Genomic DNA, 23548 nt, shown 5'->3' with positions numbered 1-23548 from the left:
CAATAGTGAGACTCGGTCTCTAAATAAAGAAAACAAGAACAAATAAAAAACAAAACAGAACTGCTTGAGTCTAATTCCTGATTCTCTCACTTACTAGCTGTGTAACCTTGGGTGACCTATTTCAGCTCTCTGCCTCAGGTTCTGCGTCTATAAAACGGAGGTAAGAATAATGCTATCTTAGTTTTAAAAAGGGTATGGGGCAGACACATAGGCAAAGCCCCTTCCATGATAAACTACCTATTGGTGACCATCTACAGCCATTCTTGTTAACATTATTGTTTCTGGCCAATGAGCTCCCTGCATTCATTACAAAGCCTATCTACTTTTAACCTCATTCCAGTATTGTTTTCATATTAGGCATTTATGGAAGCTGTGCCAATCCTCTTTGAAAGTATGTTAGATGCAAATAAACGTTTGAGATACAGTTATTTATCAAATTAAGATGCTGCAGTATATATGCCGGCAATTTTAGAGCGGTTTTCTCTGGGTGCTAGGAATATGTGTGAACTTTTATTTTTATGGTCCTAAAAAATGTTTTGTGTCAAGAATTGTTTTACAAGAATTAACAACATAATAATTAGTAGAATGTTGAAGTGGAAGGGCTCTTAGCAATTATTCTGCCTAAGCCTGCCATCATACACTTGAGGGAGATAAGATCCAGAGAAGAAGTAATTTACCCAATCTCTGATGATACATGCAAACATCAGCCACAAATGAGGTTTAGGTTCAGTGTTTTCAATTAAATGCCAATGATAGTTCATATTCTCAAGAATAGGGTTTGGCTTTCTGGTTATATTGCTTTATGTCTTTCCTTTACACCAAACAGACAAATTAGATCTTCACTGAAGATAAAAGTGTCTGACATCTACATTTGAACTGTAAGTTCTGTTGGGGTATTTGAATACAAGAGCTTGGGTTAGTATCTTAGTTTGCCGGGGCTGCCATGACAAAGAACTACAAACTGGGTGGCTTAAACAGAAATTTGTTATCTCATAGTTCTGAGGGCTAGAAGTCTGATATCAAGATGTTGACACTGTTGGTTCTTTCTGAGCTGTGAGAAAGAACCTGCGATGTGCCCATACTCTAGCTTCCAGTGGTTTGCTGGCAATCCTTGGCATTCTTTGGCTCATAGAACTATCACCTTGATCTCTGCATCCATCTTATATGTGTGCATATATCTGTGCCCAATGTGTGCATATATCCCTGTCAAAATGTACATCTCCCTGTTTGCATATATCTGTGTCCAAATCTCCCCTTTTTATGAAGACCACTAGTCACACTGGATTAGAGGGGCCCACCCTACTTCAGTAAGACCTCAGCTTAACTAACTATATCTGCAACAACCCTTTTTCCAAATAAGGTTGCATTCTTAGGTACGGGGGATTGGGACTTCAACACATGAATTTGAGGGGAAGGAGGACACCATTCAACCCATAACAGTATCACACCAAAGGGTATATCATAGGGTGAATGGACTACAAACACTCTTGGTGCCTGGTCTATTTCAAGGGAGGTCTGGACCAAAATACATATGAGGAGTTTGCCTGAAGTTTGGACGTGGTTCTCAGAATGCCTGGAGGTCAGTCTCTCCTAGAGCAAACCCAAGCCCATGGTCATCTGGGAACCTTGTGGCAGCCATGCTTCAAGCCCACCCTACGTTTTTTTGGCTTCTCTAATGAATAACTGTGTATCTGACTCCTCCAGCCTATAGGTGGCAGATAGTTCCCCTTTAGTGTGCTGTTTTTTGGTGCCAGAGTGATGAACCAACTTAGATATTATTTTTGGTAAATGGGCAGGCCTACTATATCTAGACATTTAAAAAGTAAAATAACCATTATGCCAAAATGCGAAAACTCCAAATAGCAATAATCGATCCCTTCCCTGAGCCTTCATATTTCTAGGGAGTGGTCAACATTCAAGTCTGTGGCTTTGAAATTATTCAGAATAAATAGAAAGCTTGAGTTATAGAGTTTAACTACCAAGTTTTGTAAAAGCAGAAAGACTGGAAAGCGAATGAATAATTGTGTGCCAAAATTTGCTGAAATTACCTATTTTTCTTGATCGTGCCATTCATCACCCTTATTTTGTAGCCAAGCATGAACTACCTGCATTTAGCACTGGAGACATGTCCTTACTGTAAAGAGATGCACAAATAAGTCTTTTAAAATGTGGTTAGAAAGTTTTAAATGCTTTAGCAGATGCCTTTGAAATACTGAGATTTATTCTTCCTGGCTGATTGAACATGATTCTGCTTGGAGTTTTTCCTTAAACCAGATAGTTTTGTTTCAGCATGAAACCAGCTTGGAGAAAATGGGTGATTCCAGGCACTAAACAGGAATTTGAGACATCCTCATCATGCTTTATGTAAGAGAATTAGCAGACGCTCATCTCAATGTGCCTTCAAAAGAGGAAACTAAGCAGACAGCCTTGTTAATTTAGCATATAGACTCGGAATACAGTACAACATCCATCATCTCATCAAAATTCAATTAAAATGTGGGTTACTGGCCAAAGAAAAGGAGCCAATTTTTTTTTCCTTCTCTCTCTTTATTTATTTATTTTTCTTGAAGAAGAGTTCTTGGAACATCACTAAGCCCTTAATGGTTCTTTCATTATGGATGCCAATTTTGAAAGGGTAGTTTGAAGGTTTGAGTGGCCCCTTATGTTAAAAAGTTAGAAATTCTGCCATCACGTGGTTGCTATTAATTTGAATTGCGCTAGCGCTAGCAATGGTGGCCAGGTAAGAAGGTAATTTTAAGGTATTTCTCCTTATAGAGACTTTTGATCTAATTTAAAAACTCTTTGGATTCTACAGGATCTTCTCTTATCTGACGGGGAACGTGAACAGTGATTACCCACTTAGCCCAGATCCATGCTCTGATTTTTAAAAATGTAATTTGCTAACACATACCAGACTTCACATAGGGAGAAGGTAAGCCCACAGGTCCAGTAACAAGATTTGTGGTGTTAAATGCAATCGGGTCTCAAATTTTAAGCAGTTAAATGTCTTAATTTGTTCTTTTCTTCCCACCATAATATAATGAGGATAAACTTTGACACACAGCAGCTCTACAAAGGGAAGATTTCTCCTTGTTCATTGTTTCTCAAATCAATCTTCTCTCCTGAAATTTGATTTTCGAAGTGCCTTACAGTCCTTAAGCCAGGTGGCTGCAATGAGTCCACTTGGAACATTCATAATCATCTGAAATAAAAGCACACTCTAGAAGCCAGATGCACTTAAGACAATCAAATGTGGTTAGTCACCAAGTAGAAATAACTCTTTTAACCTCTCTCTAACTGTGCCCTTTAGCCTACCGATTCCAGCACAGGTTGCCGAAGGGAATCACCTTGGCTTTGAAGTAAATAGTATGAATCTCTCTGGGTTAAGTACTTATGTGTCCTCTTATGCACAGCAATTCGTTTTTCTGATATTTTAGCCCAAATATTGTCAACTGGAGGCTTGTTTTGTGGCTGGGAGAAGTGGCTGGGAGAAGGAAAACTATATTGTGTTTTCCAAAAGATCCATGAAAAGACTGCCTATAGAGGCTCTTTTCATCCAGGATTTAATATTTCAAAATTAAATATTATAATATTTTCCATATCAGTTGGTCCTCCATCTCCAGGAAAGGTCAACTGAGGAGGTGATATAGTTTTTAAAAGTCAAAGAAATATAATACAATGTTAGATTTGTGGGGGGAACCATGAATTTGGATTTGACCACAATTGGCCATCTTTTGGTTTGTTTTTTTGTCTCTTAACAAAATTGTGCTGAGGCACAACTATTTCTCATTACTCAGTTAGCCCAAGGGGTAACTGGACTTAAATGTTTATGTAAGTCACATGTAAACTGAGAGGTGTTGACTTAAAAAGAGTTATCAAACTGCTTCCTCTTGTTTTTATTTCCTCCTAGATGGGAAAGTCAGGAGGTTGGTACTGGGGAACAATAAATAAGAAGAAGGGGTAAACGAATGCTATTAAATGTGGGAAAGTGTTACTAAGGAAAAACTACAAAACCAATGGAAGCAGTGTGGATGTGTGTCCCCTCCAAATCTCATGTTGAAATATGATTCCCAGTGTTGGAATTGGGGCCTGGCGGGAGGTGATTAGATCATGGAGGCAGATCTCTCATGAGTGGTTAAGCACATTTCCTTAGTGATACATGAGTCCTCGCTCAATTAGTTTGTGTGAGATCTGGTTGTTTAAGTGTCTGGGACCCCCCCCCCCCCGCCTTCTTGCTCCCTCTCTGGCCATGTGACATGCTGCCTCCCTGTCGCCCACCACCATGACTGGAAACTTCCTGAGGCCTTACCAGAAGCAGATACCAACACCAGGCTTCCTGTAGAGCCTGCAGAACCATGAGCCAATTAAACCTCTTTTCTTTATAAATTACCCAGCCTCAGGTAACTCTTTATAGCAACATAAGAATGGCCTAACACACCAATCACATGCTCACGTTGAAATAAACATAATAATATATATGTTGAAACCTCAAATCTAAGTACTACCCAGGATGGAATTATAAGTATCTATGCTTATTTTAATGTGATTCTGTGGCAGAAACATAGCCTAATATTTCTGTCTCAATTGGGATACTTTCCATTGCAAGTGATGGAAAAACTGTCTCACACTGAATTCAGCAATAAGGAAATTTACAAAGTTTTATGAAACCATAATGGTGTGAGTTCCAAAAGTGGTTAGTTTGGAGCTCAATAATGTCATCCTGCGCTCTGTTTCTTCTATCTTTTTATCTACATCTGCTAGCTACAATGTGGGCTTCACCCGAAGGCTGGGCCCTTTAAGGTTATAGGATATCTGTCAGTACAGTTAGATCCACACTCTTCCTCTTAATTATCCAGAAAAAAAAAGAATGCTTTCCTTAACTCTAACAAAAGTTTTGAGATGCCTGCTGATTGGAACATTGACTGGCTTAAACCTGGGTTACCTGAACCAATACTTATGGCAAGAGGGTGAGATTAATTTGCTGGATTACAGCAATCAGAGCCCAGCCCTTGTGCTGATGGAGGGGTTAATTCCATCTCAACAACTGCTATAAAATAAATGTTGGAAAGGCAAAAGATTTACTACTATAGATACTCTGGGAGAAAGGGAATTCAAGATTGCCTATCCTCATGTTGTTTTTTATGATAGGCAGTAAATGATACAGTAGTAACTTTAGAGCTATTAGTAATCTCACTGTTTTTATTGAGCTCTTTTCTGACAGATATTAGAGAAGATGAGATTGTGAGGTTGCTCAATTGTCTCCTCATTCAGGTTACTCATACTTTTCTTCTGTGACTCACATAGATGTACACTGATTCACATACTGGTTCAATTCAAAGCATCAAAAATAATTCTTAAATTCTACACGAGAGGATGAAGATCAATGATACTCAAACTGGGAACTACTGCAAATGTCTTACTAAGACTACCAAAATGGTTTATTAAATGGTTCACAAAAGCAAAAGATAGTTTCTTACCTTACTTTTTTTTTACAAAGATAAACTAAGAATTTAGGTAAGGCTGATTTTATCCTATTCAAAAGATTCTCAAAACAAAAGAATACAATGGCATATATTAAATATTCTCTTTAAAAAAAAAATGTTAAGTTCCGGGATACATGTGCAGAACGTGCAGGTTTGTTACATAGGCAAATGTGTGCCATGGTGGTTTGCTGCACCTATCAACCTGTCATCTAGGTTTTAAGCCCCACATGCATTAGGTATTTGTCCTAAAGCTCTCCTTCCCCTTGCCCCCCACCCCTTGAGAGACCCCGGTGCGTGTTTTTCCCCTCCCTGTGTCCACGTGTTCTCATTGTTCAGCTCCCACTTATGAGTGAGGACATGTGGTTGTTTGGTTTTCTGTTCCTGTGTTAGTTTGCTGAGGATTATGGCTTCCGGCTTCATCCATGTCCCTGCAAAGGACATGATCTCATTCCTTTTTATGGCTGTATACTATTCCATGGTGTATATGCACCACATTTTCTTTATCCAAAATACTCTTTTGATACACAAAACAAGATAATCCTTGAGTCTAGAGTAGACTCTTGAGTCTAGACAGCCAGAAAGATCAGAATTCATGAGAGTTCCTTCACCAGCTTTCTGAAAGGCATTCTATTGTTTACTTCATCTATTAGGGTAGGCTGTCTGATGGCACTTTTTCAGTACTAACCCATCGTTAGTTGCCCGTTCTCTCAAATTCAGATTAAGGTGGACATGTGTTTTATAAGACGAGCTGAGGCCCACCAGCCCCATGGAAATCTTTGCCCATGGTGCAGTGCCTGAGATTTTTGCGAATGAGGTTCGACACTTTCCCTCCTGAGTGCTGGGGGAAGATGGGAGAGAGAAAGATAAGTTAAATATGGAAATTACTTTTCTTCAATATTCTGTCTCTTGACTGCAATAAAAGTCTTATTTGGGGTATTATTATTCCAGCACTGAAACCTAAATGCTTCCACCATATTCTTGACAGTGTTCCTGATGAAAGCACTACTTTCCACTGGAAATTTCTTAGGAGAATTAGATCTTGAATAAAGAGGTCTAGTGAATTTCAGCCATGTTTACTCTCAGCCACAGCTCCCTGGCCCTTAACTCACCTGATCCTCCACTTCCTGCTGTCATAGTTCCAGATGCAAGTCCCCACTGATTTTATTTTATTATTGTTTTTAAATTTTTATCTTTGGAGACAGAGTCTTGCTCTGTTGCCCAGGCTAGGGTGTGATTTTGGCTCACTGCAACCTCCGCCTTCCGGGTTCACGCGATTCTCCTGCCTCAGCCTCCCGAATAGCTGGGACTACAGGTGTGTGACACCATGCCTGGCTAATTTTTTGTATACTTTAGTAGAGATGGGGTCTTGCCATGTTGCCTAGGCTGGTCTTGAACTCCTGAGCTCAGCCAATCCACCCACCTTGGCCTCCCAAAGTGCTAGAATTACAGGTGTGAGCCACTGTGCCCAGCCCCAACTGATTTTATTGTTACCATTCTTGTGACTGGCCATCAAGAATTTTAAAAAGGTCTAAGAATTAAACAAAAAACAAAACAAAACAAAGTAAAACATGTCTGCGTGTTGGTAAGGTATTTGTGTGATTTCCCAAAGGTATTAATTGTCCAGTCAATGTTTCTCAGAGTGTGTACTGTGAAACCCAAGTGCTAGAAGATGTTGAGAAGAGTCTGGAATAGAGCTTCTTAATGAAATATAGTTGGATAAAGATGTGAGTTTAACAAATTTAAACAGGCTCCTGCAGAATTGTGTAGGCCTTTGCTAGGCTTTCTGTATCTCCAAGAAAAAGGATATGTAGTGCTTTTTACTCAGGTGTAACCATCGAATCCGTTTCTTGAAGAGCATTTCATACAACGCCCCTGAGGAACACACTTTGGAAAATGTTCATCTCTGTCCAATTACCATGTTTGCTGTGAGTTTATGATCTGCCTGCCCTTCATCAGCCTTTGTTATCAGGTATTCCCAGGATTCTATTCTATGACTGAAAAAAAAAAAAAGAAAAAAAAGGAAAAGCTTTGCCTTTTTCTTTTCAAGGAGTAATAGGATGGAATAAATACCCAAAAGCAAATTTTTCCATGAATGTTAGGTCTAATTCAAAATCAAAAGCCTCTGATTCATCTTCATTGTTGTATTTCTAAGGGCAGAGGACATTTGTCATTAACCTCTAACTGGATCTTAAAGTCCCTTCTGCTATGTAAATACATTGAGGCCATAACAAACTTGGGAGTGGTAACACTGTGGTTTTAGACAACTGACGTAAGATTTTACTGAAGCATTTTTTGTGACTCACTCTTAAGACGAGGACAAATGCTACACACGTAAACTGCAAATAGAGATGAGGGTCTGGTATCAACTAGAAGTTCATGTTAAGACCTGGCTCTCCCCCATGGGAACAGAACTCTAATTATATATATTGAAAGGCAGCAGCTGAAAAGCTCACAGTCCACTCACAGAGCAGCAACATGGCCGTACAATAGCCAGGCTCTCCCAGGACTGAATACTCAAAAATATTCTCGTTATTCAAGACTGGACTACCATTTCATTGCAGAGTTTTGGTAATTCAACAAATTCTATGAAACTGTCTTATCTGGTGTGGATGTAGAAGAAGGCTTTCGTTCAGTCTTTTGTAACGTTCTTATTTTTCCATATTATAAAAGCCATATAGATGGTCAGTGTGGAGAAAACACTCAGAAGTGTTCAGATAAAAATTTTAAAAAATCTATAATTACACTAATCAGAAATAACTGCTGTCAATATTTTGGCATATCTAATTCAATATTTTCTTTTCAGGTTGGTACATATGTATTTTGCAGAGGTTCTAAGAATATTTGTAAATTCTTTGTGGCCCTAATGCTATAGGCTAGAATTTATTTCAGGGGCAGATTCCCTCTTCTCAGAAGAGTTACTCTGATAAGCATATCCAGTAATATTGATATAAGTTAAACAAGAGGTTTTTTCATACTGTAGCCCTGAATATTGGTAATGTAATTCCACAACTTCAACTTTTACTATATTGTTACTGGTCCTAACGCATGGTCATCCTAATAGAAACGGCTAATATTTACCATATATGCTAAAATACGTCGTATTTAAAATTCATGATCCTATTTAATCCTCACAATAACATCATATGGTATGTTTTACTATTATCCCCATTTTGCAGATGAGGAAACCAAGACACAGAGAAGATAAACAACTTGCCTGAAGTCATGAATGGTAAGTGGTGGAGCTGGGATGTGAACCTGGACATCCCAGCTCGAGTCTGTGCTCCTTCTTTAGACAGATATGTTAATTGAGGTGTTTAGTAAGGTAAAGGCTGTCTTTGCTGTGGCGTGGCTGTAAAAATAATTGTGATATTTGCTGGCTTTATTTGGATTCCTTTAGCATGTTTAAATACAAGGGTGCTCTCCTAGGGGTAGGGGTGGAGGAACGAGGGGAGGAGAGAGAGAATAAAAGGAAACTCTAGTTGGGAAAAGTGTGCCTCTCAACGTGGCAGCGGGCCAGAGGCCAGGAGCTAAGGAGGAAGGATGGACATGACTCCCTGTGAACACGCGTGGCCAGTGGATTTTAAGAGCAATGATACATTAATTCCAATTTGATGTTTTCCTTTCTTGCCTTGTAATCTGGCTATGCTATCCTCAAGCCATATTTAAACTTATTAAACCATCAGAGGCCCCTGTTAGCTGGTCTCTGAAGAATAAAACAATGGTGGGTTGTTTCCACATTTGGGGCTTAGCTGGACTGAAAAGAGAAGGAATTGCATGTGGAAGGAATGATGAAACGGGCAAAAGTGACTGAAGAAGAAGCCTGGGGCAGCCATTCAGCAAGAACTGTGGAAAACAAAAACCAGGGCACTCTGAAGATCAGATATAATTGCAGAAAGGGACAGATTTCTTGTAGTTCTGTAGAATGGGGCATGGATTTATGCCTGGATATTATGGGAAGGCATGGCCCTATAAATCTTGAAAACTGCAGATGCTCGGGTTACATACATAATACAAAACATGAGACATAGTTTATATATATATAAATATATATATAAAAAATATATATATATAAAATATATATAAATATAAATATAAAATATATATAAATATATATATAAAATATATAAAATATATATATAAATATATAAAATATATATATAATATATAATATATATATAAATATATATAAAATATATATATAATATATAAAAATATATTATATATAAATATATATAAAATATATATATAATATATAAAAATATATTATATATAAATATATATAAAAAATATATATAATATATAAAAATATATTATATATAAATATATATAAAATATATGAATATATATAAAATATATATAAAATATATAAATATATATATAATATATATTATATATAATAAATATATAAATATATAATAGATTTGACTTATAAAACTTGAATCATGTGCATAGTCTGATATTACGGCTTTTTATTTATTTACATATTTTGAGACAGGGTGTTTCTCTGTCACCCAGGCTGGAGTGCAGTTGCACGACCACAGCTCACTGCAACCTCTGCCTCCCAGGTTCAGATGATCCTTCCACTTCAGCCTCCTGAGTAGCTGGGACTACAGGCTCATGCCACCACAACCAGCTAATTTTTCTAGTTTTATTAGAGACGGGGGTTTTGCCAGGTGGCCCAGGCTTGTCTTGAACTCCTGGGCTTAAGCGATCCTCCCACCTAAGCCTCCCGAAGTGCTGGGATTACAGATATGAGCCACTGTACCTGACCTCATGCCTTTTTTAAACATAGCATTTTATTGTGGGTACTTTAATAATTTAAAGTAAATGTTTTTGAAAATGGAATTTTTCAATGGCAGAATGTTATTATAAAGATATGCCATAATTTTCACAATGATTTCCCTATTATTAGACATCTAGGATGTTTTCCAATTCTTTGCCTATGTAAATAACAATGAGACAAGGATATCTATTATCACCAATTACTGGATAGCTTAGCAATACAATATGAAATGAAAAAAATGAGAACTAAAAAAAGACAAAGTAATCTTTTTTTGTAGATGATGATGATTAACATAGAAAATTCAAGAGAAATGATAAACAATGTATTAGAACTAATAAAAGAGTCCAGCAAAGTTGCTGGGTCCATGATTAACATAAAGAAATCAGTGGTATTCTTGTATATGAGCAATACTAATTAGAAAAGTATAGTCTATAAATTCAATTTTCATCAAAATCCCAAGGTATTTAAGAGTTTACAAGCTTATCCTAAAATGTATATGAAAGAGTAAAGAGCCAAAAATAGCTAAGATAATTTTGAGAAAGGAAGTTTGCTCTTCTAGATAGCAAGACTTAATATAAAAATATAGTAATTAAAATAGTGTCATAATAGTGTAGACATATACGAATATATTAATGAAATGGAATAAATTCCCAGAAACAGACTCTTGGATAATGCAAATCAGTATCCCACAGGAGTGATATTACAAATCAACAGGGAAAGGATGGGTTTTTAAATAAGGAGTTCTGGGAAAATCGACTATCCAAAGAGGAAAAACATTAGATCCCTACATCACTTGATAAAGATCCAAACATCAAATTCAAAACTTTAAGAATTTTAAGAGTATGTAGCAGGATACCTTTATGCAAGCAATTGGTAAAAGATTGGGATCTAGAATATTTACACAACCTCTATAAAGCTGTATGAATAATAAAGCCATTTGGTTGGGTGTGGTGGCTCCCAACATTTTGAGAGGATGAGGCAGGTGGATCACCTGAGGTCAGGAGTTGGAGACCAGCCTGGCCAACGTGGTGAAACCCTCTCTCTACTAAAAATACAAAAAATTATCTGGCGTGGTGGTGCATGCCTGTAATCCCAGATACTGGGGAGGTTGAGGCAGGAGAATTGCTTGAACCCCAGAGGCGGAGGCTGCAGTAAGCTGAGATGGCACCACTGCACTCCAGCCTGGGTGACAGAGCAATTCCCTGTCTCAAATAATAATAATAATAATAATAATAATAATAATAATAATAAGAAGAAGAAGAAGAAGAAGAAGAAGAAGAAGAAGAAGAAGAAGAAGGCAATTCAATAGGAAAATTGGCAAACGAAATCAACAGGTAATTAACAGAAGTGGAAATTGGTCCATCTGTGTGTTCAGAAGTCCAACAGAGATATGAAAATATGCCCAGTTCAACCTCACCATTAGTCAGGAGAACATAAATTCAAGCAATGCCTTCCATCAGAAAGGCAAAAAAATTAAGAAACTACAGATACCGAGTTTTGAGTATGATGTGGGGAAACAGGATCTTCTATGTTTTGTTGAACTATTTGGAGCAATCACTTTGGAAAGCAGTTTGTCAATATTTAGCAGGGCTGAAGGTACTCATAACAAAACAAAACTTACGAATAAATGTGGAAACATAAAAAGGCAATGAAGTCGATAGCCCCTGTATATCCTCCTTGATAGGGATCCCCTTCCTCCTGCACCAAATCCTGAATTTTGTTTGTGTTATTCTTTTGTTTTGATTTGCTCTTTTATTGTTATATTAGGTAGTCCCAGAGACTATAATGCTTAGTTTTCTATTGTCTTTGAGCTTCATAGCAATGATGTTGTACTGAATGTAATTATAGGTGCCTTGCTATTTTAACCTTATATTTTCTGGCATTCACCTAAATATATGTGTATACTCTGCAGTTCACTCATTTTTCACTACTAAAATAGAATACCCTAATATCCAAACTGTGCTGTGAAGGACTTTCTTGAATGCGTCTCCCAGGGCACGTGGGTGAGCGTTTTCTTGAGCTTCTCTAGAGTTTAGGTTAAGGTATTTATGTTCTAGAAGTGAAATTGCTGTGTCAAGGGGTATGAGCTTCATCAGCTTCACTAGATAATACAGAATTGTCCACCAATATACATTCTTTTTTTTCTTCTACTTTTAAGTCAGGGGAACATGTGCAGGATGTGAAGGTTTGTTACACAGGTAAATATGTGCCATGGTGGTTTGCTGCACAGATCATCCCTTCACCTAGGTATTAAGCCCAGCATCTGTAAGCTATTCTTCCTACTCTCCCTCTCCCCACAGGCCCCCAGTATGTGTTGTTCTCCTCCCTGTGTCTATGTGTTCTCATTGTTCAGCTTCCACTTACAGGTGAGAACATGCGGTGTTTGGTTTTATGTTCCTGCGTTAGTTTGCTGAGGATAGCAGCTTCCAGCTCCGTCCATGTCCCTGCAAAGGACATGATCTCATTCCTTTTTATGGCTGCATAGTATTCCATGGTGTGTATGTACCACATTTTCTTTATCCAGTCTATCACTGATGGGCATTTGGGTTGATTCCATGTCTTTGCTATTGTAAAAAGTGCTGCAGTGAACATATGTGTCCTTGTATCTTTATAACAGAATAATTAATATCCCTTTGGATATATACCCAGTAATGGGATTGCCGGGTCAAATTGTATTTCTGCATCTAGATCTTTGAGGAATTGCCACACTGTCTTCCACAATGATTGAACTAGTTTACACTCCCACCAATAGTGTAAAACATTCCTTTTTCTCTGCAACCTTGGCATCATTTGTTTTTGACTTTTTAATAATTGCCATTCTGACTGGCATGATATAGTGTCTCATTGTTTTACCAATATACATTCTTATCAGTAGCGTATGAGTTCCTATTGTTCCACATCCTCACTAACACTTGGTCTTATCAAAGCTTTAAATTTCTATCAGATTGGCTTGTATAAAATGGTATCTCATAACGGCTAAAACTTATATTTTCTCCCTAAAAATATGGAATGTATTTGTGTTTTGCTATTCATGTTTTCTATGAAATGCCCATCATGTCTTTTGTTTTCTATTGATCTGTTTGTATTTTTCTTATTGATATTCTGGAGTTATTTATATATTTTGGATACTAATTATGTGCAACAAATCTCTTGGGTTGTAGCTTTTTAAAAACTTTCTTTTCACCATATAGAAGTTCTTAATTCTTAATAAAGTTACATAATTTTCTGTTTTTGGGGAGATAGGAGGAGTCTTGTCTTACTGTTTTTGTTTGTTTTATAGAGACAGGGGCTTCCTTTATTGTCCAGGCTGGTCTCGAACTCCTGGGCTCAAGTGATACTCCTGCTTCATGCCTCCCAAAGTGCTGGGATTATAGGTGTGAGCCACCGGGGCCAGCCATCAATCTTACTGTTGTTTTAATTTGCATTTCTATATCCCTAGTATGGTTGAAAATTTTTTGGTATTTATTGGCCATTATATTTCTCTGTGAGTCTATGTACATTTTCTATTGATTGGCAAAAGGCTTTCACAGTTTATGGCTATTAGCTCTTTGTTATATTTGTTGGAAATATTTTCCCCAGCTTTTCATTATGTTTAAAATTTGCCTTCAATTCTCTTTATTATGTATTTAAACATATTTAAGCCTATCTTTTCTTTTCCTGCACTTAACACATTACTCTACCTGAATTAATTTTATTGTAAACAGATGATGTTAATCAACTATCCCTCCTCTGGTCATTGTGACACTATTATTATACACTAAAGTTTTTATGTTTATTTGGATTTGGGTATCATATTCATTGCTGTGACAGTTACAATTAGTTTATCAATTAGTTTATCAATTCTTGCCCGAGATATGTACTTTATTATCTTTATAGTAAATTTTACTGTTGGGCAAGGCAAATTCCAGTAAATTTTACTGTTGGGCAAGGCAAATTCCTTTGATTATTCCTTCCTTTTTTTTTTTAACACATCTCAGAAAAGGCATTCTCCAAGTCTAATCAATGATTCCATGTTACCCAGAATGTTATCATATCAACAAGATGAAGTTTCTCGATTTTCAAGGTATTAGACAATCACAGATTTTCACGGATTCAGGAGGAAGTGTTCAATACTCCAGGGTCAGAGGTTGGGATAGTCATTAATTCCATAGCAAAGGAGCATGAGTGTAGTGCTTGAGAAAATGTTGGATAGATGCTCCCTATAGTTCTGTAGAGTCATCCTCAGCCAGCCAAGGTGTTTTCTAAGAACATAGGACCTGCTGAAATAATTCTCTATCTACCTGGTGAATGATAAAGAACACAAGCTATCATAGACAATGCCATTATTCCTGCTAAAAACTGAAAACACTTTCATTCATGGATCAACGGATCTATTTGAGTGAAATAATATTGTGATATGGGAACCAATGTGGGGTGCCATCAGAATCCTTTTCCCATCGGGATGGTTAGAAAGAGACCCTCCCTTTGTTCAGGCCTGGGCTGTTGAGTTTGAGTTTGAGGTTTGGGTATGAAGCAAAAGTTGAGTGGGACAATGTGTTATCTATCAGGCAGCACTAGTTTTTCCTTGACTCTGGAAATTAGACTTTGGGAGGGAACAGGAGGTTTTGGAGATGGTATGTGTTAGGGAGAAGTCAGTGGGCTCTGGTCAGGGGTGTGGTTGGCACAGAGAGACTCCTCAGCCTCTACTGCAGCAACCACCAAGGTGCCCAAAGCCTTGCCACAAAGGAAAGCTCCACTTTTCTTTCCAGAGTAAAAAAATCAAATCACAAGAGGAAAAAAACAAAAATACTGCTGTGGTTCGGATATTTGTCCCCTCCAAACCTTATGTTAAAATTTGTTCCTCAGTGTTGGAGGTGGGGCCTAATGGGAGGTGTTTAGGTCATGGGGGTGGATCCCTCATGAATAGATTAAAGCTCCTACTCAAGGGTGAGTGAGTTCTCGCTCTATCAGTTTCAATGAGCTGGTTGTTAGAGACAGCCTGGCATCCCCACTCCCACCCACTCTTCTTGGTTCCTCTCTCACCATGTGATCTCTGCATGTGCCAGCTCCCCTTCACCTTCTGCTATGAGTGGAAGCCACCTGCAGCCCTCATCAGATGCAGATGCCCAATCTTGAAGTTTTACAGACAGAAGAATCATTAGCCAATACTTTATTTATAAATTACCCAGTCTCAGGCATTCTTATAGCAACACAAAAGGGACTAAGACAAATAGTAAGTCCATTTGAGTATTTGTTCATATGTGTAAATTTACTATAAAAAGAGTGTTCTAGTCTTTGGGTGCAGATGAAATCCTACCAAAGTCTAGCTATGGTCAAAGGTCCTCCTAGTTGGTCTGGAATAAGATTCCAGACACAGGCACCAGGAACAGTTGGATAGGAAATTATCTTAATCCACCCTGATTGGGGAGAGAGGATGAAATACACAAGTATGTAAAATCTTATACTCATCCAGAATAAGCCACTTATCCCTCTGATACTTCAGTTTCTCACCTATAAAATGAGGAGGCATACATCTATCTTCTCACATGCCAGAAATGCTATTTGATAAGTAAAACAATGCTTGCAAAAGCGCATTTAGTAAAATGATGCCAAACAAGTTTAGGAAAAATTCTAGTCTGTCTATTTGCACACTTTTCTGTCCTTTTGAGTCACTCAGAACCATGAACGTAACCATTAAGGGGAAGGGCAGTTGGGCAAAACACTGAACATGGGCATTTGTGAAACAGTAATGTCTGATGACAATGCACAAATACTACCACCTAAGTGTTATAAATCATAACAATGTCACCTGATGATTAATGGCTCTATTGTCTTCTCTCTCTGTGTGACCCAAGACACTGAAAATAAAATATTTTGCATGGCCATTTCTTGATACATTTTTCAAATAAAATGATCCACAGCAGAGCAAATCAGTAGCAGTTGATAGAAAAGCAAAGAGGAGACTGAGCTATAGGTTGGAAACTAGTGGCCTCAGAACAAAATTGGACTTGCACATATATTTTGCTGAACCCCGCAGTTCTGGATAGCACTGTGTTGGAAAATGTTTTAAACTGTCAACATTTAAAAACTGGAGATTTCACATAAAACAACTGATGAAGCCTGCCTCTTTCTTTAGACAGAACTGTTGTTTTTTTCCAGTTTGCGATACTCCACACCGCTCTCTATTGTCCTCTTCTGGTTCTCATTTACAATGCCTAACTGGTCATTTGGTTTGTAACCCCTCTAGTCATTTGAGTTGTAACCACCACCTTACATAATCCCAAAGAATGGGGAAAGGAGCCTTGATTTGGACTCTAAAAGGAGTCCTTAGATCTTGAAGAAACTCCATGGAAAGAAAGCTAGTTCAACAACCTTGAGGCAAAATGTTTGTTTTTGAATGAAGATATTTTTCACAGACCTCATATTAGAGTAACAGTCTTTGTTTTGAAACGCATCCTAGTTCAATGGGCTTTCATTTAAATAACAATGAAAATATTAAGTTCACCTGATAGCTACTAAAACTCTCTTATGAGAAGAATCCACTTTTCCATGCAAACAGCAGCAACTACTAACCGTCCACCAAACTTTGTAAAAAGAAGACAATGCATGGTGACAATTAGAATATCACATCTTGGCTGGGCGCGGTGGCTCACGCCTGTAATCCCAACACTTTGGGAGGCTGAGGCGGGTGGATCACCTGAGGTCACAAGTTTGAGATCAGCCTGGCCAACATGATGAAACCTCATTTCTCCTAAAAATACAAAAAATTAGCTGGGCGTGGTGGCGGCCGGCTGTAATCCCAGCTACTCAGGAGGCTAAGGCAGGAGAATCGCTTGAACCTGGGAGGCGGAGGTTGCAGTGAGCCGAGATCATGCCACTGCACTCCAGCCTGGGCAACAAGAGCAAAACTTCGTCAAAAAAAAAAAAAAAAGAGTATCACATGTTAAAACAATTGAAAATTTCAGGGGATTTGCTTAGTATTGCCACCACCTTCAAATTTGGAAGAGTGCAAGGCAGAATACATGTGTACTTCAGAGAGCCAACAGTGTCAGCAGGATGCTACTGATTCACAGCAGATTCCCTGGCCCACACCTGAGGAAAAGGCCCTTAGTAAACACACCTTACATATATAATAAGTGGGGAACATTGGGGCAGTGCTGGGGAAAGTGGCAGAATACAGGGACTTCAAAAACTTTGCCTTGGCTGGGTGCGGTGGCTCATGCCTGTAATCCCAGCACTTTGAGAGATGGATGCAGGTGGACTGCTTGAGCCCAGGAGTTCAAGACCAGCCTGGGCAACATGGAGAAACCCGTCTCTAGTGAAAATACAAAAAACTAGCTGGGTGTGGTGGCACATGCCTGTAACCCAGTTACTTGGGAAGCCGAAGTGGGAGAATCACCTGAGCCCAGGAGGTCGAGGCTGCAGTGAGCTGGGATTGCGCCACTGCACTCCATTCTGGGCAACAGAGTGAGACCCTGTCTCAAAAAAAAAGAAAGAAAAAAAAAGAAGTTTGCCTTGTTTTTGTCTAGCCAGTGCTGCAAGCTGACCATCATTTGGTTGTCTCAGACAAGTTTCACTGGCATTTGCATGGCCTCTGCTGGTTATTGTGTGTCTCTTCTCCAGGAGCTTAAACCCTTCTACAGAAGGCAATTCCTCAGTGACCCCTAAACCAGCCAGTAAGTTTGGTTTGCCTTCAATAGTTGACCTCAACTATGCATCAATAGGTACATGCAAACATCCAGCACTGCCATCATCTGTCTATGTAACCCTGGACCAAAAGCTACAAGAGAAAGCTTGAGTCTCTCTTCCCCATGTAAGAAAACCAACTGCCACCCCTCCAAAAATAATTAATGGAATACAAAGTTGATTTGAGTATTTTATTTATAAATGTACATTTACTATAAAAGCTGTTGCATTTTAGACAACTTGTTGTTTTTATTTTTTACTGTTTCTCAGAGGCATTTTAGAATAAATACTTTAAATGAAAGTTAGTATAACCGATATAGAACACTGGCCCACCCAGAGCAGTAACATCTTTTGGACGGACTCACATATGAGGTGGATCATTTCAGTTTGTTAAATCTTACACTGTGTATAGATACTATAATATGTATTGCATTAATCACACTACATAGAAAGGAAATGTCATGGAAGTTCGCTAGTGAAAAACAAAAGTTACCCATTATTTTTATTAAAGAGTAGGGACTAGCTTTTGGAGTATGAGAAAAAAAAAATCAGATATACTTCCTCAGGAACAATAAATCACTCACTTGCCTCATCTATTTTTTAAACAAACACATTTACATTATAGCTCAATGGAGCAGAGCATTTTTTTTTCCTGGGATCTCAAAGATTATTTGAAAAGAAATAGATCATACTCATTATGCTGCATTGGAAAAAACAAGATCTAGTCTGCCTAAGCTGCCATGTAACAGACTCCAAATGAAATATAAATCAAATATAAATAGAAACAGTTGGCAATTAGAATTTAGAAAATGTTGGAGATTATTCTGTGCTGGTGACTAGTGTTCATTACGGGAAAGCACATTTTGCAGTTGGAGAATGGGGCTTTATTTTTCTTGACTCGATTCTAGCTTCAATACATGTACAATGAGCCTCACTAAGAAATATGTATAAATGGGTTTGTGAAATCAGAAGGGAATGTGCAATATTCATGTAATCCTTACATAACAGATGGAGTTGCACATGTAAAAAGTATTCTATAAAAATCGGTTATGAATGACCATATTGTACATGTTTGTGCATTACTGGTGGTACTCTGCTAATATCATGCAAAGTGTAAACATCCACATTATCAAAATATTTAATAAAACATGCAGGTGGATAATCAAAATATTGGACTTGATCTGTGCATTTTCAAAACACTTTTTCTTTTTAATTTTTTCTCTTTTTTTATTTTTTCCTGTAAAACAGCAAACACCTCCATGAGAAGTCTTGGAAACTTGGAAGTGACTTCATCTCTCTTCAATGTACTGCATCCATAATTTATCACCATGTGCAACAGCTTTGCATTTTCTAAGGCACAATTTTTAATGAAATGATGTGTAGATTTCAATCTAATAACAGCTCATCCAAATGACAAATATGGTTGAAATCCCTCCAGTGGCTGAGGAAATTTCTGCACCTATATGGAACCCACATGCAAAGAACCCATCTAGCATGTAATAAATAATCGCTAGCCATACTCAATAAGACACGGAAAAATTATTGCTTACATAACAGAAAAACATCTACTTGACCCCCTTTTATGACTACATCAATCTATTAGGAGTGTATCCATAGTCTACATTCACAAAATGTCATCTTATTTGCCATTGATTTAAGGCAGAATAAATAGTCCCCCTTTCCCCAGTCTTAACAACAAAAAACAAAAAACCAGCCTGGAGATCTACATTGTGATGCTTTTTAATAACTTGACTCCTTTCTTGGCCAGCTGAAACTCGTCGCAAAGGGCAGAAAATAAACCAGCTCTCCACAAGAGTTCCTCTCTAAACTTCTCCATGGGCAAGGTCCAGAGTTCTTGATAGCAAAAAAAGTGATGGAGAATGGAGGAGAGTAGGTATTCATTGAAGTGGGCAGGGCATAATCTGTGCTGTAGGTTCTTGCTGATCACAGACCAGGGGCTGACCACATCATATACCACGTGGATTCTATTAAGATGGACTTAGCGCTTTTCTTTGGACACCTGTGCTTCAGGCCCTTAAGGAGAACTTGCCAGCAAGGGTGAGCAGTGCTCACACCTAATGATGAACTTATCTCGGTGCCTCATCTTCCACATGCCTCATGTTAAGTCTCTTATTGAAGACTCCTAATCTAGTGCCTCGAGAGAAGCAGGCAACAGAGGCCTGATGTCTGACATTGACTCTTTGGAAGATTAAACTTCCACACAGATTTTGATAATGACTTTGGAAATGATGACTGAAATATTGCCCTCTGCTTTCTTCCTACCTTTGGGCAATGTCCCGGAGTGTAAATCTAGCTGATATTGCAAGGTTTTGCTTTATTTGATGAACCAGCCTATATTAATGACATAACTTCCAAGGTACACAGAATCTAATACTAACAGTGCAATAATTTATTGGTATAATTTCTACCTCCAAAGGTAAGTAACACAAATGTTTCAGGATTACAGTATATATTATCAAACTAGTGTCTTTGCATTAAAAACAAATTATAGCTCAGAGATAGAGCTTGCTGTGATGTTTAGTTTCTGAAATGCATTAAATTTATCCTTCAGTCTTAGAAGACCGTGTGTCTCAAATTGGCATGTCTTGCACTTTCTGCAGCTCAATTCTGTAAACATAAAGTGTTTAATTCCTAGAAATTCTAAAACAAAACACGTTTATTGCATCATTTAGCTAATTCCCAAAGAAGAGAATAACACATTTTAAACCATAAGCCTGTTTGACCATGCTAAAACCTTTTTTGAGCTATTAGGATCATTACAACCCCATATTCTTTTGTGTATACTGTGCAAATGCAAAAAAAAAAAAAAACCAAAACAATGAACAGGAAAAACACAAATACTGTGCTACGAAAGAACAGATACCACCTTTCAGAAGAGCCTTTCAGAAATTAGGTAAATCCTGAGAAGCCCCTGAGCTTGGGATTTTGTTAAGCAGTTGCCAGGGGACACTCTCAATAAAGAAATGGTGAGTGATCCAGAAGCTTGAAAACCATGTCACAATGTTGTAGGCTGCCCGGCACCTGTGATTAAAACAAACAACAACAACAAACAAGAGTGGTTAGGCAACATTTCTCACTTCAGACATTTTAAAACCTCCCTAATGAGTAACTTCCTTTACCAAAGTCTCCTCTTCTTGGGGACCAGAAACTTATCCCGTCCTGCTACTTGAAGTGTGGCCCCAGGACAAGTAGTATTGGCATCACCTGGAGTCTGAAATCTGGGCTCTTAAGCTGCATTCCAGACCCACTTAACGTGGGCCCAGGTGATTCACATGCACTGTGAAGTTTGATCAAATGCTCTGGATTGCCCCTAAACCAAAGCATCTCCATCAGGTTTTCTACCTTGTCCTCTGGGGCAAATAAGCAAGAAAATAATCTCTTTTCTCTCAGTTTCCTTAGGTTTTGATTTCTATAAGAATAAGTACATTGTAATATGAGGAATTTGACATATGATCTAGGAATTAGATTGCTAGATTCAGCAAGTATAAATACGCAATACAATATAATTTCAGATAAACAACACAGAATTTTTCAGTATAAGCATATCCCATATGATATTTGGGACATACTTATGTTAAATCCAGAGCATGCAATATTTGGGACATACACAGACTTAAAAAATGTATTGTTTATGTGAAATTCAACTTTAACTTGGTTTAAAAAAATTCCACTAGGTATCTTATGTTTTATCTGGTAATCCTATCTAGAAAGGATTGTTTGGGTTCCATATTTTCTGCTGAAACCTTCACAGGATTTCTCCTTTTTAGGCACTACAGTTGTGATGAGGCAATTGCAACATTTGAAAAGACCCCAGGGAGTTTGCATTAAATGCATTTCACAAGAGTGAATGATGGAACAGAACACCACGTACAAAGACACAGTCATCCAACACCCAAGCACAAATGGCACAAGTTAAACATGTGACTTAAACATGTGATGGCTTGATGCATGACAGGTAATTTGTTTTGCACTTCCATTCCCATTTACATATGAACTTAAAAACTGTTTACATTGCTTTTAGGAATTGCATTTTAATATGCTGGTATGCTATTTTTCCCTTCAAGAGAAAAATTTCATTTAAATGTGACTAGTTACTTGGAGCAAATAGGGTTATATATTCAGGTTTTATTATTCCACAAAATGAAATTATTTTGTTTCACTTAGAATGCCTATGATGTAAACCACCCTTCACATCTATCCATCTCCACTCTTCTCAATTTAAATCAAATTTTAAAAAAGAAAGAAAATGGTTTTTAGCCATTTTTTTTTCCCATTCTGACTCTTTTATTGCATCTTGGATATATTTGACCAATTCAAGCATATTTATACTTCTCAACCCAAATTATAATCCCCTCTACCTATTCATTCCTAAGGTATATTTATTTCTTAGGACATCAGCAAAGAATTAAACAGTGTTCTCAGATGTGCTGGTCATTCTCTCTGTCACGTGTTAACTTAATTGAAATTAGCCTAAAGATACTAACGTTATCTGGAAAAATGAACATGGGAGAAGAGTTAGGAAAATTTTGGAAAAAATAATTGGAAAGAAGGTGACCATTATTACTCAATATTAAAACATATTATGAAGCTACAATAATTAAAAACATTCGGTAATGGAGAATAAATAGGTTAATAAAACATAATAAAATATCCAGAAATAGACCTAAATATATATGGGAACTTAGTTTATGAGAAAGCTGGCATTTCAAATTAGTGAGAAAAAAAGGGATTATTCATTCAGTGATATTCATACAAGTGGCTAATTGGAAAAAAAAATCAGGCCAGATATCTACCTCATTTTTTACCCCCAAATACAATCCTGATTATGACATATTTACATGTGAAGGAGAAAAAAAAAAACAATTCTAAAAGAAATCTCAGCTAAATTTATTTATACACTTTAAATTAGAGTTTTCCTAAGAAACCTATAATCCAAAAAAGAAACATATATTTCTTTTATATGTATTAAATATATATATTTAATTACATAAAATGAAAATCTTTTGTATGAAAATAAATCACAGAGTGGGAAAACTAATAACCACAATATACGGCAAATATAACAAAGGGCAAATTTCTTTAATTTGCAAAGAACTCATACAAATCAGGTGCCAAATAGAAGAGTGGGCAAAGGCTAGGGAAGCACTTTACAGAAAAGGAAATATAAATAGCGAGTAAACATATGAAAAGATGTTCAAACTCATAATTATGGAAATACAGATCAAAGCAATGAGGTTTTTTTCCCCCACCAAGTAGAGTGGAAATTTTTAATGTCTGATGATATCCAGAGCTGATACAGGCTTGGAGGAAATAAAGGGGGTCTCTCATACATTTTGCAGGGAGAGTGTACTTTTCTGAATGATAATTAAGCAAGATGTCTGAAAATTTAAAAAGCACATGCTTTTTAAGTAAACTGTGCTACTGCTCAGAATCTATCCTATGGAGATGCTTTGAAATATTCATCAAGATATATGCACAAGGATGTTCATTTAAAAATAATGTTAAAAAATGGGAAACCACTAAAGTGTCCATTCATAGAGAATCAGTTTTAAATTATAAGTCCACACAATGGGATTGTATGCAGCTATTTAAAAGT

The 23548-nt window shown here is 37.4% G+C and overlaps 1 protein-coding gene across 21 annotated transcripts in view; it reads right to left on the bottom strand.

Moving 5' to 3' along the window:
- Positions 1–18108: 18108 nt before the first annotated feature.
- The window catches only part of LIMCH1 (LIM and calponin homology domains 1), a 339876-nt gene continuing 334436 nt past the window's right edge, over positions 18109–23548 (bottom strand). For all 21 annotated transcript variants that reach the window (XM_054484468.2, XM_063663600.1, XM_063663601.1 and 18 more), the window contains one exon: positions 18109–20973. In XM_054484468.2, the coding sequence (XP_054340443.1) occupies positions 20948–20973 (26 nt within the window). In that variant the 3' untranslated portion in view covers positions 18109–20947. The remainder of the gene's footprint in view (positions 20974–23548) is intronic.

The sequence above is a fragment of the Pongo pygmaeus genome, chromosome 3 (genome assembly GCF_028885625.2).
Source record: "Pongo pygmaeus isolate AG05252 chromosome 3, NHGRI_mPonPyg2-v2.0_pri, whole genome shotgun sequence".
In the NCBI taxonomy this organism is placed as follows: Eukaryota; Metazoa; Chordata; class Mammalia; order Primates; family Hominidae; genus Pongo; species Pongo pygmaeus.
The sequence above is the reverse complement of the archived record's forward strand: the minus strand, read 5'-3'. Positions and strand labels throughout refer to the sequence as shown.